The sequence below is a fragment of the Tyto alba genome, unplaced genomic scaffold (genome assembly GCF_018691265.1).
Source record: "Tyto alba isolate M040663 unplaced genomic scaffold, T.alba_DEE_v4.0 Super-Scaffold_28, whole genome shotgun sequence".
Taxonomy (NCBI): domain Eukaryota; kingdom Metazoa; phylum Chordata; class Aves; order Strigiformes; family Tytonidae; genus Tyto; species Tyto alba.
The window spans coordinates 18,759,834-18,779,765 of NW_024881302.1; the positions used below are offsets into that span (position 1 = coordinate 18,759,834).

Sequence of the window (19,932 nt, forward strand, 5' to 3'; positions counted from 1 at the left end):
TTTCTGTTCCCTGGATTCCTTCAGTGTACCTTGTGTGCATAGCCATGTTTCCCTTGTTTTTCTCCCTTAGATGGTCCAAAAGAACTTTTCTCTAGTTTTCAGCATGTTTTTCACCTTCCATCGGAGTCAAAGCCCAGCTTGGATGTGTGTCAATGCCCCGCGTGCATGCACAGGGTCAGCGCTCTTTGCAGGCAAGTGTGATAGCTGGTTCAGGCTCCTGCTCCAGAGCTGGGCTGGGATGAGCTAGCTGCTGAAGAATGAACATATTAGAGCCATTGGCATCCTCCCCTGGCTGGGTCAGATCTGTGGGGAATCGCCCGCCCCCTCCTTGGAGCCTTTGTAGTTGAGGCAGGAGGAGGCAGGATCACAACAGCGAGAGGCTGGGGCTGGCATGTGCAGAAACACCGGCGGCTCACGCATCCTTCCCATGGTCTGTCGGTGCTTCGGCTTTGCTGAAATGCCATCCTCCGAGAGACCAAGGTCCTTTTCTGATTCCCAGTGGCACGCGTCCTCCTCCCTCCTCCCCTCGAGCCGGCCCTTCCCATCTCTCCATCTGGGCAGACAGCACTGCTGCCCCAGCCTGACCCTCCCCCTGCCACCAGATTTTGTTCTGCTGTGTGACCTACCCTTTCTTAATCATCTCTGTTCTCTGTTCCTTAATCACCCCCATACTTCAGCACGCAGGCGGGGGATCTGCTCTCCAGCAAGGCTGGCCTTTGGTGGAGCAAAGCTGCGCCCAGCCGGGTGGCCTGGAGCTCCCTCCTTGGCGTGAGCTGGTCTGCAGCCCTGCCACGTCGAAGGAAGGAGTTATCACCGTGATTTTCAGCTGAGCGACCTGATTCATCTGGCCTAAAATTCAGGTTTTAGGATTTGGGGGTTCATCTGGCCTCAAATTCATGTTTTGGGGAGACTGGGGGCTGTATTAACCCAGGGCCCTGGCAGTGCCGGGGCAGGGGTGTTCAGAGGGATACGGTGCAGGTCGCGGTGGTGGGTGGGATGGGTGCTGGAGCCTGCAGAGGGGAGCCGGTGTCTGCAGGGGCGGAGGCAGCACTCCCACAGCCCTTTGGTTTCTCTTTCTTAGGCAGGCCCGTGCCAGGGGCAGGGGGCTGCAGGGAGAGAGGAGTGTGTGGCGTGCCGAGCCTCAGGATGCTCTGTGTAGGTCGGCCTTAGCTCAGAAATATGCTGCTAGCTGGGACGGGGGGGTGACATCGCCTTTCTCCTCCTTCCAAACAACTCCCTCACATCCCAGGCTCAGAATTTTATTCCTCTTCTGACAGTCAGGCATCGACTCCCAATTACTCATAAATGCAGCATGTTGCAGATACGCGGAGCTTGATGAACGGCTGCGCCTGAAAGCACAAACCACCAGGATACAGGGGCGAGAAGCCAGGGTGGGGGGACGCGGGCTCTGCAGCCTCGGTCCCCCCAGCCTGGCCTGGCCTGGGGGCCAAGCGCCTGCTGCCTGTGCCCAAATCCCCCTGAAATCTGCCCAGCCTGGCTTGGGAACCCGGCTTGGGGATGAGGCAGGCGCTGGGGTCCCAGCAGGTGACGGGGCGTGGATGGCAGGTTTGCAGCACAGACCGTTACCGGCAGTGGCCCACAGTTTTGTTTTGCAGAATCCTCTTTTAGCATGGAAAAATAACTCATCCCTTGGTTTTTATCTCTTTTGTTTGTGTGGGCATTGATTACGCTGGGAGTTACTGAGCCAGATTTTATTGGAATGACTTAGAAAGCTGCCACCTGCAAGCAGGCGCTTGTCTTTGGGGATTATTTTGGTGTAGTTTCTAAATAATTGCATGAGGCTTCTTCAGCCTTGCTAATAACTTTGTTCTCCCAGAGACACTGCCCAAAAAAGATGAGCTGAGATTATGCTTGGCAACATTTAGGAGAGGAAAAAGTGCAACAGGATTGCTGTCTGCTGGCATGAATAAATAAATAATACAATACCTCTGCCTTAGCCCCTCCGTGAGCATCCTTGTTTCCAACTCTGTTATCTCCCCAGCTTGGCTGAATTTCGGAATTCAGAGCGGTCCTTTAAATCAGTCTCATCTTTTCTGTCTGCAGCATGTTGTGCTAATTCTTATCAGGGACCAGCAAGGCTGGCTCTAGAAATGAGCTGTCCTAGGGAAGCCTGACTGGTAGCTTATATATGTTGTGTAAGTTGGGCTTCTTAAATATAAGATTTAAATAACTTTCAAAATAGTTTACTTAGTGCCTGAAATTTGAAATTAAGAGAATAATTTCAGGCACTCGTGTTGGCCCAGATTCTCACAGATTTACAAGAACTTTGTGAAAACCGTAAGTCATGTTTTAAATGGAGAGACAAGCCCAGAAATGACTTTGACATTTTGTGCAAAATCTACTATGTAAAAGAAGCCTGGTTTGCAGCACCGAAGGGAGCTGGGTCGTTGTGTATATGTCCCTGCGATCGCTCTGCCTTGCGAGGAGGATTGGGAAGGGCAGCTCTGGGAATGCCACCGGGAAGATGAGAGGTCTTCCCACCAGTCCACTGGTTTTGATGCCAGTGGGAAAAACTTAGCAATGGCCCGGATGCAGCTGGGTGTTGCTTTACCAGTTTGGGAGGCTGCATTTTTACACTCCTGAAAGGTACTTTTTGAGAACCTGGGCACGGGTCCTTATGGCTAATAAATCCACTCTGGCCTCTCAGTTCATCTTGCTTTAGTGTAGAACACCAGGAAGGTTGGTGTCCTGTTGCATTCCCTTTCCCTCACAGCATTTCTAAGGTGGTCCTGCAATGCTGCGCTTTCGACGTTGATGTTGCACTTTTCTGCAAGAGCAGAAGGGCTCTGAGCATCGCATGGAGAGGTCCTTTAATTAAAACAAGGACACTGCAACCCTGGCTCAGGTATTCTTGTACAGTGAGAGGCAGAGGATAGCGGTGACAATGACCTTGAGACAACACTTTCTTAATCATATTGGCAGGCGATTCCCGCTTCTTGGCAGGCTGCATCCTGGCACCCAGGAGCTGTGGGCTTGGCATCAGAGTCCCCTTCTGCTGCTGCCTCTGCTCGGATGGTTGTTTCCTCTGCAGAGGAAAGGGATTAAAGACAGTGTCCGGCCGCATCCAAAAGGGTAGGCGCTCAGGGGGCACACACCCGGCGGGGAGCAAGGCGTTGCGGGCACTGCCAGGCTCTGAGAACATCGTCTGGGACAGCATCCTGGTGTCCCACCTTCCTCTCCTGGCCCTGCTGGCAGCAGGAGCATGAATGCCAGAGGGATTGGAGGTTGCAGCCTGGCAGCTTTTCGGTAGCTGCCTTGCCCAGGGCCACGTGCCGGGGCAGCAGGGTCTGCTCCTGCCCCTCCACGTGCCCCCGCGCTGCCAGACCCCACGGTCTCACGCTTCTGTGTCTCGGGAGGAAAGGGTGGGTATGGGCCCAAGCCTCACTTGAAGTATTTGTTTTAAAAATACACGCTGATAAAAATGACTCTCTCCATTATTTCATTAAGGGATTTAAAATGTGCTTCCTAAACCCTGAGTCATCAATCAAATGAGTGAGTGAGAAGCAGCGCAGCGGGTCGGGCTGGAGGCTGACTCACGCTGCGGGGTGGCTTGGGGCTTGCAGGGGACTCTTTGAACTGGGGGATGCTCCGTTCCCTCCCTCCCTCCCTCCCTCCCTCCCTTCCTCCTTCCAGGGATGGCCAGGGTCTCCCCAGCATCTTGAGCAGCAGCAGGAGGTCTCTGGGAGTCCATGGGGCTCCTGGATTTGTTTTGGGAGCCGAGCCATCACACTGCAGCCGTGCCTCTTTGGAGACCCCAGCTATGCCTCGACACACAGGAGCCACCAGCGGACAACTCTCCTGGAAGCCTGTAGCTCAACCAACAACAGTGCATGCATGCAGGCTAGCATTTGATTTTTTAACTGCATAGATAAAAGCCTCCAGATCCCATATTGGTTCAGAAGGTATGGATCTTTCCTCCAGAAAGCAGGGGAAAATGCCATTTTGTGCTCATTTTTGGGAGCTCTCTGCCTCTTTAAGTCCTCAGGCACAGACAAGAGAAAAAAAGCCAGTCCCAGCTCCCTGGGAGGCCAGAACTGGCCCCTCTGCACCACTCTCCATGGTTTATCTAGTTGGCTTTTTCAAAGCCCTTAGAAACGCTGCTGGATCCCTCCCTCTGGAGTCGGTTCAAACTCTGTTCAAGCTCAGTGCCAGGACGTTTTTCCTAAGATCCGGGCTGCGGCTTCCCTTTACCCAGCTCGGCTTCCTAACATCCCAGCCTTCCCTTGACCACTTTTCCATAATCTTCCCTTCTTGTGGACGCTGGCCGGGACCGTGGTGCCGGGCGCGGTGGGACAGAGGTGGTGGCGGGTGGCACTGTCACAGCCCACACTGCTGCTCTGGGGGAGATGCTCCAGCTCCTGCCCCTTCATGCACCGTGCTACAGCAGGCAGCACCCGTGCTCGGTCCTGCCCACAGCTTCCCATCACCGATTCCCTAAGTGCTTTCTAATTAATATCGTCAAGCCGTCGGCGAAGGCCAGCTCCCCTGCTTGGGAGGATCTCTCCAGGTGCTGCTCTGAGCTCTCTCAGTGCTCCTGGCCAGTTGCACCAGGACGTCGTGATGTCCCTGCTGTTACTACAGCAACAGCTTATAGTGACCTGCTGCGCAAAGTCAGGCCAGAGCCGAGGTGCCCTGTGGTCTCTTAGGGCATCGCTGCCTTCTCACCTTCTTCCTTCTGCCATGGCTCTGCTCTGCTTTACTTGCAGTTTTCAAAGTGTCTTTAGCTTATCCTTTACCTGGTTTATTAACTGCCTTAGTCCCTGTCCATGGCTCCTGTTGGGACACCATGTGTGCCTGCGCTCACTTCTCCTTCCATATTTTCATGAGGATCTTGCTTAGAGGCGGTGAAAAACACATCCTTGCCTTAGGTTTTGCTGCCGGCCCTGACCACCTTCTCCTGCCCAGGCATCACTTCTGGCAGCCTCCAGCAAGTTCTCCTCCGTTTCCTGGTGATGGTTGTGGCCAGGCTGCTTTCCTGACACCCTCCCGGAGCCCTCGGGACCAGCAGCCACCTTGGTTTTGTGCATGCTTGGGAGAAGGAATTGCAGCGTGGTGGGATGGACCTGTGTGGCTCCATCTCACTGCCGGGCACGGTCCCTTTCTTTTCTGGGAAGGAAGCAAAGGGCTGTGCAGGGGCAATATGGGGAAACTGAGGCACAAAGAGGGTAGAAATGGCCAAAGGCCAGACCTTGGAGTTGTGGTAGAGCCAGGAGCTGATCCATGGCTCCCGGCCTTGCTCCAGGCCAAATTCCTTGAACACGTTGTTGGAATTCTGCTTTTCCTCCTCATTTGCTATTTTCTTAATAAGCTTTAAAATCAGCTATTTTGGCTGATCACTGCTGTGATTGCCCCTCATTTTATTGGTTTGTTTGTTTGTTTGTTTTGTTTTTACCTCTCTGCAAAGTTAGCGCCTCACTGTTTTATTCCAGATATGTAAAAACTTCTCAGTTTTCCGTGACTCTTAAAAACTATTTGCTTGATAAGGCCACGGTAAGCCCTGTCTCTTAGCGTGCTCGTGTAGCTCATCCTGCCAGCGGGGGGGGGGCAGGCTGCCATGTTCGCGGCTTCGCGAGACCTTCTCCACCTCCCGTTCACCAAGCACTGAACTTGCAAAGTGACCCTTCCTTTTCCTCCAAGTTCCCGCGTAGTTTCCCTCCTTAGGGGTTGATTTTGGAGATCTGCACCTCCATCCTAGTGAAAGATGAGTGGAAGTTAATGCTTGTGGCTGCGTGTGGCAGTGTGAAGGGGCTACTGCAGATTCTGTCATCCCCTGCGCCGGGAATATTGGTGATAGTGTTAGTCCTCCAAGCATTTTAAAAAAGTAGAAAAGTGTCAGCATCATTTCTTGCTGTTATCAGTTACCAGAAGGCTCAGGGGCTGTCTGGAGCTGGCTGTGGGGTTGATGGGAGCTTTTTTCCCACAGACCTGAGCTGCAGCTGGGTGGAGGGTCTGGCTGAGTGGGAAGAAGGTTTTTCATGTGTTGTTTCAGTAGTGTTGAGAAAGCTGTTTGCAAGTTGTTTCTCCTTAAATATCAACAGTTCTCCGTGATCTTTGCTCACGCAGAGAGCAGAAGGAACTGAACTTGTTGTGGCTTGTGAACCTCATTGCAACCAATCCATAGTTTGGGAACCAGCACCCTGGGTTTTAAGTGTCAAGTTTAAAGATGTCAGGAAATATCTTAAGGGAATTCTGCGGCCAAGGGAGTGAAGGTGTTCCCAGATGTGTTGTGGGCTTGGAAGACAGGTCTCATCACTCAGGGCATTTGCTCTGTGCAGTTACTGCTCTGCTTGTTTCTTTGCTGCTTCAGGAGTGCACAGAGTGGTTGAGGAGATCTGGGGATCTCCTGGAGATCACCCCGTGCAACCCCCTGCTCAAGGCAGGCTCATTCTCACCGGGTTGTCCTGGACATCTAGGACCATGTCCAGTTGGGTTTTGAATATCTCCAAGGCTGATTGCTCCACCACCTCTCTGGGCATCCTGTGCCAGTGTTGGACCACCTCATTCTGGTTTCTGGCCACTGATCCCATGGGGCTTCGCCGCAGCTTCTTGCTGATGTGGTGTCAGAGGAGGGGAAGCAGGAGGAAGAGCCAAAGGGTGCTGCCCTCTCTGGCTGGTGGGGATTGCTCAGAGCTTTTGTATGCCGGTGCGCCAGTCGGCGCATGGGCAGATGAGATCTTCCCACCCCAAGGGGCTGCTCTTTGTGTGCTCCCAGCTCTCACCCAGGACAGAGCTCAAGCATGTGCCTGTGAGATGTGCAGGCGGGTGGCACGCAGCCAGACCCACGTCCCCTGTGCTGTGGGTTTGGTTGAAGCCTCCCCGTGCCAGTGTCTGACCAGCACGTCTGTACTGTGGAGAGGGTCAGCCACCACCAAATGACGGCCAGAGCTCCCTTTTCGGGGGGCGTTTTGGTGACAGTGGATCCCTGACTTGCTTAGAAGCTGGCTCCCTCCTCTCCTCGCTTGCTTTTCAGTCCAAGAGTGGGAGCACCCGGTGGCTTTGGCTGGAGAGAGGGACCACGGGCAGAGAGCTCCGGGAGAGATCCTGCACCCTGATTAGCATTCGGCCCCGCTGCTTTTGGCGGTCACGCTTGCCATTGCCTGGCAACCACGGAGCAAAACTACAACAGCAGCCCCAGAGCCCCAGCGCGCTTCCCGCGGGTGCGCGTGCCCGCCAGCACACGTCTGCTGCCCACGCGGGGCCGGGGCCGGCGTGGGTGGTGGGGCCGCCCCACGCTGCTGCCCACCGTCCCCCCCCCCGCCCATCCTGGCAAGGCGCAAGGGCGAGGACTGTCCCCGGGAGGAGGAGAGGGCTCTGGCGGTGTAACGGCTTTGCTGCCACCCAGGTTTGGTGGGTCGGTCTGTCTGTCTGCCCTGGCGCTGCCCGCCGCGAGTAGCACGCTGTGTCGGGCACAGCCTGTCCCTCTGCGGCCCCTGCGGGCAGGGGCCCTTCCACACCCCGCAGGCTGGGGCCTCGGAGCAGGGCAGGGGACAAGATGTGCTTTGAGAAGAGACTTGGGCGTACGTGGGTGTATACGGAGAGCGGGGCAAGGCAGGGCGGTGCAGGCACGCTCTCTCTGCTGTCATGCACGTGCCTTGCCTTGCACCCAGAGCGGGGTCTGTGGGGTGCCTGTCACCCCGAGGCTCCCCGCGGGGACACTCAGCCTGGCTGGGGTTTCCCAGGGGACCCTGGCGCTCCGGCAGCATGGGGTGGGATGCTGTCAGACTTGTACCAGACCATGCTGTCGGTGGAGTTGGCAGTGGGCGGGAACCCGAGCGTGCATGGGGATGTCTTTGCTTCCCAAGCTTGCCCGTGCTTGGGGTCTGATGCTGGTTTTTTTGGGGCAGAAGAATTCCGTGGTCCTGCCCCCAGGGAGTGGCTGTGGGCCCTGGGCTCAGTCCCCTGCCCCACCGGAGGGTCCCTGCAGGCGGTGGTGGCTCAGTCCCTCTGCCAACCCTGCACTTTGTCCGCTTTCCAGCTGGGCAGGCTTGAGAGGACACGAGTCATCTCCTGACACAAGGTGCTATGCTTCTGCAAGTGTTGGGAGAGACACACATGCTTGAATACATTGGGTTCAGACCTAACGCATCCCCACACCTCTGCTTTGACTCTTTATTTTTACATCCTTGGCTGCTGAGGGTTCTGCCTCTGGCATGTTCGGTGGCTGAAGGCCCTAGCTGCCTGCCCTGTCCAGCCAGCCCACATATAACCATCAGGCAGCAAAAAGCATAGGTGCATGCCTTTTCCTGCTCATCACACATCTTCATCGGTGATGCTTGCTTGGCAAAGAGTTAAAGAAATACATCTGTCTTTTGTGTCTTGCAGAGCCTGGGGTCGGCGGACAAGAAGGACTTTTACCAGCCAAAGTAAGTGCCAGTAGCTGTGGTGAGTAATTGCATGGAAATTCCCGGTTGGTCCATATTACCGAGCAGCTCTGTAGCTTGCTAAGATTAGACATTTCAATGTACAAGAATAGCTGCTGCAATTACACAAGCGAGGATAACACTGGAAGGGCTGTCAATCATTTTGGCTTCAGGGCATATGCAAATCATTAAATCAGGTCAGAAGGAATCACAACAGCTTGACTGAGCCTGAGGGACAGAGCCGGGACCTGGTGGCTGGGAGTGGGGGATGCAGGGGTGACCTTTCCCACCTCTAGCTCCCTCTGCTCTGGGTTTGCACAGCTGAGCTGCTTTGGGGAATTGAAGGGTTTAGTTCTGTGCCGCAACGGGCTGATCTTGAAGCATGTCTTCTGCAGCCTGTGCTTTGACGTTGATGCCTGTTGTCTTCCATCCATTGTGTTTTGTAAAGCATGGTGAGCCACAGGGATGAGGGGAAAGGAAGAGGCTCTCTGGAGCCACCATATTCATGAACATGAACAAAGGGTCTGCAAATCACCCCGCTAACATAAACAGTTGGTTACTTAGTGCATGCCCTTGGCCATGGCTCCGAGCTGGCGGTGACAGTCTGTAAGCGAGGGAGTGAGAGCAGAGCACTTAGAGCTGTCAACCTCTGAGACCTGTATTAAAATGCAAGCAGTATGCCCTTGCAGGCCAGTTATGTTGTTGCACCCAGTATTTGCAGGGCCTCACGGCAGCACAGCACCTTCGAGGGAAGAAGGCTGTCTCTTTGCTGGAAGGATGTGGCTGATACCGTCCTTACTGGGGTAATGGCAAACTTCAATAAAAGCCGTGCTGAGAGGTTCGGTTCTGGCCCTGGCCACTAAGCAGGTGTGTGTTGTGCTGCTGAGCACGTTGTTGCTCCTGCTCCGTTTAGGGAAGTGAACTTCTTTATGTTATCACCTTTTTTCTTCTGAAAAAAACCCACCGTAGGTGGTTTTGAAGTTGTGGAACAGTGCTCTGGTGTGCAGGATTGTCAGAGGAGCGTGGTTTTGGAAGATTCAGAAGGGACTGAGTCGATGAAATTTCTCTTCCAAAACTCAACGTGCTTCTTCACTTGCTCTTTCTTTGCTGCTTTCCAAAATGTTCCCGCAGAGCTGCTTCCCAGTGGTGCCTGAGCATGCAGCGAGCACCGAGGCAGCATCCTCGGTCTGAGTTACTCTCGGGCTCAGAGGAGGCACGTCCAGGGCACCCCGGGGATGGCAGGCTGTCTCACTTGCGGAGCTGCCTGCTCACAGTCTGTGATGGGGAGTGCAAGTGTCGGCTGGGTGTGTGTTCTGCAGTTATCTGCTGGTTCCTCTTCCTTTATGCCACCAAAAGTTTTTAAAACTTGGCGCTGGTCTCCTAGGTCTGTACTGAAAAATCTGATTTCAGGGAGCTCCTCTGTCCGCTCACCCCAAGGCAGTGCTGATCATCAGCTTGCCAAGACCGTTGGCAGCTGAAGACTTCTGAAAACACAGCCAAAGCCATTTCCCAGGCTGTTTAATCCCGCGTGGCTTTCTGGGAGATCAGGGGGATATCCCAGGAGGTTATGGAGTCATCGTGGATGCAACAACAAATTGAACTCACATTTGGCAAAGGACTTATAACCGTGCTTTTGTGACCTCTACCAACAGTCATCCAAGATTTCGGCGCTTCTTATTGTAGTGTGCTGTGTGCATATGTAGAGTGTGTGTTCTGACAAGCAGACTTGAAAAAGATTGAAGCATCTCTAGTATCCCTATTTCAGCTGAAGCTTTTTTGAGGCTTTAAGTAAGAGATTTGGAGGAAGTACGTAAAGAGCTCTTACTCTTTGGTTTTCTTGCGGAGTGGTTTTGGTGGTAGGTAGCAACATTCTAGTGCTACTTTTATAATAAGCTCATCTCATCAGAGAAATGAGGGGTGTTTCTTTACCTTAAATGGGAGAATATGAGCTTCCCATCTCACTGAAGGTGCAGAGATGTTGGGTCAGAGCGGTGGGTGCTGGTGCAGAAGGTCTTGTAGATACAGGGTATCTTACCAGTGCTGTCTTGTTCCTCTGTGCCATGATGCTACAGGACCTCCCTGGTTCGGCCAAGCAGCTTGTGTTTTCAGCTGTGTCAATCATAACCATATGATTTTGGTTAATGCCCTTCCTATTTACATTCCTCGGTGGCTGTTTTGGGGTTGCAACCAGTAGGGTTTGTGGCCGTGAGGTTGCCTGGTACCACTTCCCCCATCCAGTTTGACTTTCTGATCCGTCGGCTGATACCGGCACCGTTGCTGTTGCAGTCAGACCTGCTGTCACTGCCACAGCCTGTCTGCACGGCTGGGCCAGGCGCCTTCCAGGCCCTCAGCCTCTGGCAGGACTGGAGCCCCGGTCTTTCTCAGCAGAGAAGGATCACCGGCAGCTGCCAGAGGTCTGGTGGACCTGTCAAGTGATCAGAAGAGCTCAGCGCTTCTGCGGCAGCTCCACATACGCTTACCCCAAGCCCTGGGCAAGGTGGCGATGAGCAGCTGGAGCATGAGAAGTAGCTGGTTCCTGGAGTGGAGCCAAGCTGTGGTGGTTCATGAACACATCTGTGCGGTGAGACCGGTGATCTGAAAGAAGTCTGGCAGCGGATGGCTGGCCCTCCAGCCCCCATGTGCCAGAGCAAACTTGACTCTGCCTCTGCTTTTCCTTTTCTGCGCTTCAGAGGCAGCAGTTCACTCTGCCAACCAAACCCACACTGTGGGAGTGGGGTCAGAGCATTCCTGCTCTTGGGTCGGTGGTTTTGGGCTCTCACAGCAAATGTAAGTTATAGAAAAAGGAAAGACACACATGCCAGAAATCTGAGCAGTGGGTTTTATTACCGCTTGTCCAGGGAATGAATCTTGCTCTGTTCCTGCCATGTTCAGAAGTTTTCTCTGATCAGATGTCCTCCTCGTCCCTGGACATCAGGTACTCTGTCATCTGAGCTTCTTTGCATCACCCCTGAGTGACTCCTTTCTTTCCTTTGTTGCATCTTCCCTTCAGAAATGGAATTGCTGTCATTATGTTCCCTCACCCTACAGCTACTGTTTGTCTATCTCGGCCAGCAGTAGGGTGTTTCCTAAGCTCCTGGAATAGTCCAGTGCTCACCAAGGGTATGGAGAAGTGTCTACCCTCACCCTCCAACCTTTGGTGGCCTTTACCCTAGGGTCTTCCTTTCTGCCCAGAGCATCCAATAGGTTTTAAGGTACAAATCTCCTGCTAGGTTGCACCAAATGTGGAGTGGCAATCACACAGGAAAGCGTAGCGAAGGTGGACCTCCACTGCGGGAAGTCAGAGGTGCCCAGGATGGAGCCACCAGAGCTGAAATGATGTTGCTACCCGCGCTGGGGGAGGCACTCTTACTTCCAAGGGTTCCAGTGAGAGTGCTTACGGATGTTCCTGCAAGAGTTGGCCCGTGTCAGGAGTGGATTTTAGTGTGCCTGGGAGGTAATGTTCTCTCTTTCCAGGTTAAATGGAAGGGTACAGCCTGAGTCAAGAAGGTTGAAGCATTAATCTTAAAGAAAGTTACATCACTTGAGAACTGAATAGGCTAGAGACCATCTTAGGAAGAAGAGGCACACAAAGAGCTCCTGTGGCTGAAATACCTGAGAGAGGAGCCTGGCATACCAGGAATGACCAGAAGTCCAGAAGTGAGCCAACATCTGCATGGGTTTCCTCACCGACACTGGCTGCCCCAGCCACCCCATGCGAGCAGATACAGATGACTTTCAGTGTTTCCAAAATAGGTTGTTCAGATGTCAGAATGATATATCCCGACCTAGTAATTCTCATCTGATGCAGTTTGGACACATACCTCCCCCACCCCTGTTTCCACCCTACCTTCAGCCCTGCTCCATCTGGGATCTGGCCAGCATTTGTAGGGACCAGGGAAGAAACACCTCATGGGCCAAGTCCAACCCCTGAGCTGCTTGCTCCTTTGTCACCCTGATTTTAGAAGCTGCTAATACAGCTGTAATGCTGTTAGAATAGCTGGGCTTCCAGAGGTACTTCCAAGTTTCTGACAGAGGGCCCTTGACCGCTTTGTCACGGCAGTTTCGTGAGCAAGGACCTGCTGGCTGAAGACCCAGGGACACCATGCTCAGAGACAGGAATAGGCTCTCCCAGGGCCGGTGCTTTTGCTTAATCACTCTCCTAGCAGGGCTGGTTGGAAGTGTCTTGACAGGAACCGAGAAAGGCCGGTGTCTTTGCTAATTCCCCCTGGCATATATTTGCTCCTCAGTGTCAGGCACCGACTGGAACTCAGTTTCTTCGAACCCAGAAAGAAGTTTTGGTAGTAATAACAATCATAAAACCCCTAGCAAATGTAGACTGAAATACCTGGGTTTAATTAAAGTGTCACTGGTTTGCTGCAGGAACTGCTTGTGCTCCCTCCCCATGCTGTCTCCTCTGCTGAGAGCGATGCTCATCTGTCAAAAGAGTCGTCACTCGGGAGCAGTTAATATTTGCCAGGCACTTTGAGGTGTCAAGAGAGACACTGCTGTAGTGACACAAAATGGTCTCCATTGACCAGTCACTTGGGATGATGTGGCCATGCTGAAGAGACCTGATGTCTCAGAGCCCAGTTCTTGCTCCAGCAGAATCCCACAGCTTTTTTATACAGGCACCTCATGGCTCTGTCTCCATTTCAGATTAAAGACTGCCGCCCGCCTTCTGTGCTTAAGCCTCAGACATGTAAACACACAAGGAGCCCTAGAAACCACCTTACATAAAGTAGCAGCTCATGTTTGTTTTGCCTTGCAGTCTGCATTATGCCAAGATGTCTCTGCAGCTAATTCGTTGTCACCCTGCTCTTAAAGCAGAACATTTAATCTCTTAGACTAAACCTTTCTGTGCCAGCACTTAGATGAAAGTGAGTGTTTCATTGCTGAATCATTATCTTGTAAAACTGTGGTGTTTTTAAGGATGTAGAAATCAGTATTTACATCTTGGGAGCATTAAGGGCCATCATAATAAGCTAGATGTATTCCTGAGCTGGGTGTTCATTTCATTGCCTCCTTAACTCAGACATTATTGTTACAGTAATGATGATAATACACATAAATGCTACATTTGACTTCTTTTGCAGCGGCTGAGAGTCATTCAGCTGGGATGCTCTTCAGGTAGCTCAGGTTCACCTGCAAAGTGCCAAGCAGTGGGAGGAGGACACACAGAGCAGGGAGGGGAATAAGAGATGGTGCAGATGATGCAAGGGGAGTGGTGGGGGGAGGAGAAGCAGTGCCGAGGCCACCTTTCTGTATTGAAGCCGTGGGATACTCAATGCTGTAAGAAACTGCCCCAAAACCATCTTCACAGGGTTGAAGAACGCTTCTCCCAGCTTCAGTTGTAAGAAAGGCTGAAGCGCCGTCACCAGCATCTCTTGCGGCAGTGGGGTGGCAGGAAAGTGGGGTGTGGGAGGGCGGTGCTGGGATCTGTGGGGTGGCTGCCCCTCAGGCAAGGGAGCGGAGCCCTCCAAAAGGGACCACAAGCACGGATGGTCTCCTAGCTTTCAACCCCAAATCCTGGCTAAGCCAGTCTTCTGAAGAGTTGGGGAGTTAACTTCCCCACAAGCAACTCAAGTAAAGAGGATTACGATGCTGCTCAGGGCATCCTAGTAGTAGGGTCTGAGCCACTGAAACTTTACAGCAAGCGCAAAAAAATATTTCCCCTGTCGTTTGGCCAGATTCAGAGCCTGAGTTCCAGGCAGGTGGAGGGACTTGGAGCCTTTCTGAGTTCTGATAAAGGAAGGGAGTCCTGGAAAGGTACTTTGGAGAAATGTTGTGGTTCAACAAATGCCAGTTTGGAGATGGAAAGCGGAGCCAGCCCAGAAAAGCAGAAGTGAGTATGGGCGGTGGGGGGTAGCTCATGGCGTTGCCTTGGACTTTTGAAGTGGGTGCAGGAGACGGGCTGGTACTCCAGCCTCGGAACAGTTCTGCAGCTTTCCTTCTGGCCTTCAAAAGGTGTCCCCTGCTCTGTGGTGTGCTCATATTTTAAGCTAAGGTGGCCCAGTCTCTCCCAGTAATGCCCTGAGCCCAGAAAGGCTTCTGGAGACTTGGCTGCTCTGGGGAAGGGTCTCTGTCCTCGGGGGACTGGTGCTGCTCCTTGCCCCGGAGCGGTTCGGAGGGCGATGGGTGCTGTGGTGTGCCAGGCTGGGGCTGGGGCTGTGCAGTCCCTCCAGCCCTGGCAGCTCCCTGCGGGGGGCAAGTGTGCTGCTTCAGGGCCTTGCCATGGGGCAGGAGGATAGTCTGCATCTCCAGCCTCTTGGGAGTGGTTTTGTCCCCCCGAGAACATTGGCTGTGCTGCTGTGACTTCTCTTAGCTCTGTGGCTGTAGAGGGAAGGGGACACGGCCTTGTTGGAGGGTGGTGCTGGCAGAGATCAGTTGGAAGCTCAGAGATCGAGGAGGCAAGCATTGATTCTCCTTGTGGTGTATGGGCTATCTGTCCAGGCTGATACCGCTGTTTGCTTTTCGAGCTGGGAAAGCTGGTGCTGATCCGTGCCCAGTGAAGCGAGTGGGAGCCCATGCTACGGATCTGGCTGTCCTGCTGCTATCCCCATCTCCAGGCGGTCTGGGACAGCAACATCAGGTTGTGTGCCTGATAGGTCCTGCTGAAGACCCGCATTTTTGTAAAGTATGAATGAATACAATTCTTATTATTTATTATTGCTTGTTGTGTGGGAGTGCTCACCCTCATCCCTACATCTCCTGGGGCTGACAGACCGTGGTGGGGTGTTCTACACCCAGATCTATGACAACAGAGATGGCCTGGATGGCACCAGGACCCTCGATACCCAGAGCTAAGTATCTTGGCCCAAGGGAGGTCAGGACAAGGGACCGCTTGGTTTCAGCAGTCCCTTGAGCTGAGGGGACAGGAGGAGGAGTTGTTGGGGCTGGTTGGACCCATTTTGCCATGCTCTGGGTGCCCAGGCAATGAGGCCACTGGACCACCCCCTTGCTTGCTCTCTGGCTGGGAATGGACCTGGTGGTAGAACAAAGTTTTGGTTTTCATTGTTTCTGTGCAGCTTTTAATGTGTTAAGTGAGGTTGCGATGTAGGCTCTTACTGTGTTGGTTGTCATAGAAACTTGAAGGGCTTTTTTCTCTTATCCCCCCAGCCCCTTTCTTTAAACCAAAGCAGGGTTGTTGTGGTTTGGTTTTTTTTTTTTTTTTTTATTCTCCCTGTAATTTCAGTTCCAGTTCAATTAAAAACCTGTCTGGCCCAGTTTCCCCCATCTCCATCACTGCCACGCGAGGACTCGGTGTCTTTATGTTGTGCTTCCTTTTGTCCCGACCGAAGGGTGTGTGTTCCCACACACCAAAGGGTACTTTCTTGGTAGCACTAGATGGACTTCTGTCCCCATGGAGCCCCCAGTGGGGTTGGGGCTGCTCCTCAGCTCGTGTCCCTTTGTGGTGCCTCCAGGCAGGAGAACCTCTCGCTCACCGTGGGGTACCTCTCCTCGCTGCTTCTTCTGAAACCAGGGAGCTGAGTGGGGCATGGCTGCTTGGTGCCCAGTCGCTGGGCCGGTCCTTAGGTGGAGACATTGATGTGGCATCTGCCTGCCCCACTGGTCTGAACCCGGGGCTGCCTTCCCCTCACACAGGATGGGAGGTTAGCGCTGCCAGCTCGCAGCTGAGAGCGGCACAGAAGCCACCTATGCACCAGCTGCAGCTCTGCTGCATTTGCTACGCTCTGCATTAATCATGAAAAGGGAATCGAGCGTAGGAAGATGGGCACTTTTTAACAAAATAACCAAGGCTGTGTTCTCCCTTAAGCAAGAGAGCAAAGCGTTTGCTGCAGTGAGTCAACACAGAGATGCTTTTGGCATGGGAGGTAATGCTCCCACCCACAGCAGCTTTCGGTCCCACAGCCGGGTACCAAGAGGGAGAAGTGGGTCGAGGTGTTTCCCAAGCTGCTTGGCCAGCACTCTCTGCTGGCATTTCTCCAAGAGCAGTGAGAGATCCTTTCCCACATGCTTTGCTCCTGGCACAGGATTTGACGGGGACTCCTCACAGCTAGTCAGTCTTCTAGCTCTGAACCTTGCCTTTGAGCAGCTAGCACTACTCATCTTTGCTGCCCGGCGCCTCCCCAGCTCCTCATTGCTCTAAGGCCAGTGCTATCTCCTGCATCACCTGTCTTCACCGTGGTGCGTGTCAAGGGTTGGCCTCGGACCTCCAGTTATCCTCTGGGACTCGCTTGCCTGGGATTTAGGTACAAAAGGATCTGCCTATTAGATCATGCCATTTGGCCTCCCGTGCGCCGTAGGGACGTGAGTGCTGCCCACGTGCCTCTCGGCAAACTGAAGAGGTTGTGATTGTCCTCGGAGAGGTATCTAATCCTGACCCAAAATTTATTTGAACTTGTTCGGCTTCAGTTCCCTGCCCCTGGCTCTCTGCGTGTCTTGCTGGGTAAGAGCACTTGACACCGTTCTGGTTTGGAGAGCTGGGGTGTAGACAGAATTTTGTCAATAAATGCAACATTAACTCAAATCTTTTGCAGCACGGTATTTTCTCCAGCCCTCAGATCAATCTTATGACTCATCCCTCCGGCCTCTCTGCTTTTTTAGTGTCCCCTTTTACATGCGGGCACCTTAATTGCCAGAGTGTTTCTGTGTCAGTCTCAGCAGTGCCATACACGTAACTCTCCTCTCCTCCAAGAACTGCATCAGCTCTTTTCATCACAGCATCAGAGCCTTGTGTTGGGCTGGTCACCCGTGGTGACCCTTGAGCCTTTCTGGAGGCTCTTTCTTGTCTGGGATACAGTCCCTGTTCATAAATACGGCCTGAAATCCTTCTCCGTAGGTGTGTCATTCTGCACTGGGCTGCATTAACATGTACAGTGTTTGAATGGGCTCAGCATTACCAAGCAACCCACATTTCACTCTCTCCTCATCAATATTTACCATTACATCAATCTTCCTGTCATCTGCTAATTTTTTTGAGTGAGGATTTTGTATTTTCTTCTTGATCATTGATGAAAATATCGACTAGCACACTCCCCGTGGAGCCTCACTAACGATTCCCCATTGACAACTTCTGTTTGAGACCTGTCATCTGGCTCTTAATCTATTTAACTTGCTTTATTGATACTGTATAGTACTGTCTTCTAAAATCAGAATGTCAGGAAGCACTTAGCGCTCTGCCTGCACAGCTGTAATGTACACGGTGCCTTTTTCAGCTGAGCCTGTATTCACTAAAGAGTGACATCGGTCTCATTTGACAAGATCTCTTTTCCACAAAGACACACCGGCTGACTTTAATTATAACTTACATCCTTTAATTATGTCTTGATTTAATTCCAGATGAGCCCTGGCTTCTGGGCCTTATATCAGGCCGACCATTTAGTAGTTAACTAGGTCATCTTCATTGCTGGGTGTGAATATTGCTGTGGAGGAGCCATTTGCCATCTGGACATGGCAGCCCAAAGTTTCCTCACAGCAAGCAGCAGAGCCCAGAAAACTCCCCAGCTTTGGGTACACATTACCTGTGTTGGCTCTTTAGTACTGTTTGGCTGCCTTAGATGTAGGTGAGAATACTGATGGTTTAGGAAAGAGTCATCTCTCCTAGTAAGCACTTTACTCTTCTTTTTTCCTCAAACACTGAATAAGTACCTATTGTATAGATTTGCTTTTTCTGCATCATTATGAGCAGGCCTACATCCTCTGCTTAAAAATGGTCCTGTTGCTCCTTGCAAATGGACCTATTGCTAGAATTTGTTTGGCTTCCAATAGTAGATTTTGCATCTCCAGCCATGCATTTTGCACTTCTCTCCCCTTCTTCAGTTTCCCTTATCAGTTTCCCACACATTGTAATTTCTCATTTGTTTTGACCACTCTTCATTGTATACTTTCTTTCCACTCTGAGCCTTCATTTAGCAAAGGGGATTTTTAAGCGAGTTGCTCATTTTTCTAACTATGAAATTTGGACTTTACAGACATTCAGTGAACATCCCTTAAAGAACTCGTATATTTTCATTCTACTTTTTCAAAGTCTTTCTTGACAGTCAGTTTGATCCCATCTCCCGGGATGTGAAAATAGCAATTTAGCAATACTGAGTGCTGGTCCATGGGGATTGCTGCCAGCCTGGGCTGCCTCTGCAGGCAGCCAGCGACTGCTCAACCTTTTGTCACTTGCCATGCATTAACTTCTGCATTGAAAAGTTATCAACTATAGTGTTTAGAAATGCATGTGTTTTTTTACTGCTGCCTCTATGAGTCTTCTAGCGTGTGACTCACAAACCCAAATAATTTATAGTGCATTATTTCTTTCTATCCACTGAGAACATATGTTGAAGGCTGAGCTCCTGTAGTCCTGTGCTGGCTCAGGTGTGATGTGCTGTGCCTCTTCCCAGTCCGTGGTGAGAGGGTAAATCTGCATTTCTTCAAGCACTGGCTGCTAAAAGATCTGTAATTCTAAAGAAAAAGATATAATGGCATGTATATTAAGTATACAATGCCCTCCTCTTCCTTTTCTGCCACCCTTCCTACGCAGAGGCTTCTGATCATGTAAATCATCGTAGCAGGTTTCAGTAGTGTCGAGTGCATTAAATTTCTGCTCGTGAGTGAAAATTTCTAGTTCCTTATGCTCCTTTCTCAACCTCACTGCCTCACGTCATCTGAAGAGCTTGCTGCTTTGCCCATCAGCACAGCGCGCGCAAGAGCTCTGATACTTTTTTTTCTGGAACGACCGCAGACTTAATCTGGCTTTTTATTCAAATACACTGTCTTGGTATTTTCTCTCCATGCTTTCACCTGCAGTGCCAGATAGACAGCTGGGCCGCAGAGCCATCAGCAGCTACAGCAGCCTGGACTCTCTTCAGAAGCTTGTTCTTGCCTAAGGCCACCCCTGCCGTGGCCAACCTGAGCTCTTTGCTGTGTGGCAGCACCCGAGGTTGCCTTGTGCTCGCCTGCCAGAGATGCTGTTCTGTTCTGCAGAAGAGTGTTTTGGTGTTCCTGAGCCCACCGGCAGGCAGAATCTCCTGGGAAAGAGCGTGCAATGTCTCTTCCCAGCTTCACATCGTCTCCAGCGTGGCTGCCTCCTGCCTTGCTCTGGCGGGGGCCACAAGCGGAGCAGGGCGTGTGCGGCGGGCGGTGGCTCTGCAGCCCTCCTCCGAGCTGCCTGAGCTCCTGAGAAGCAAAAACTGCCCGTGGTGGTGGAAACGAGAATATTAGCCTTGAGAGCAATCAGCCAGGACTGTGCGAGTTGCGGCGTTGGTGTTTCTCCTCTGGCTTTTTGCTCTGGGAGGGATAATCAGGCTGAATATGCTGATTTACTTGGGCTGTGCTGAGCAGACTGTGGGGAGACGTATAGATAGCGCTAATTTGCTCAGGGAACAGCGTGGCTAAGGACATTAAAGGAGGAAAATACATTGTCTTTACTGCATCCTGGCAAAGTGGTGTGCACAGAGGTGAGATCTGAGGCTTTCAGCTTTCCCCCAGGTTTCTGGCATTAACAAAAATAGGATTCAGAGTAGCACAGTGACTCCCAGGAGATGTGCAGTGGGAAGGGACGAGGGTGTGGGTGCTTGGCTGACTCTTTAGGCTTGGGACATCA

At 52.1% G+C, this 19,932-nt stretch overlaps 1 protein-coding gene across 13 annotated transcripts in view; it reads left to right on the forward strand.

Annotated features, from left to right (window-relative positions):
- Positions 1-19,932, forward strand: part of LOC116964400 (ankyrin repeat and fibronectin type-III domain-containing protein 1-like) — a 259,270-nt gene that overhangs the window by 175,639 nt on the left and 63,699 nt on the right. For all 13 annotated transcript variants that reach the window (XM_033003974.2, XM_033003975.2, XM_042798706.1 and 10 more), the window contains one exon: positions 8,344-8,384. In XM_033003974.2, coding sequence (XP_032859865.1) covers positions 8,344-8,384 — 41 coding nt within the window. The remainder of the gene's footprint in view (positions 1-8,343; positions 8,385-19,932) is intronic.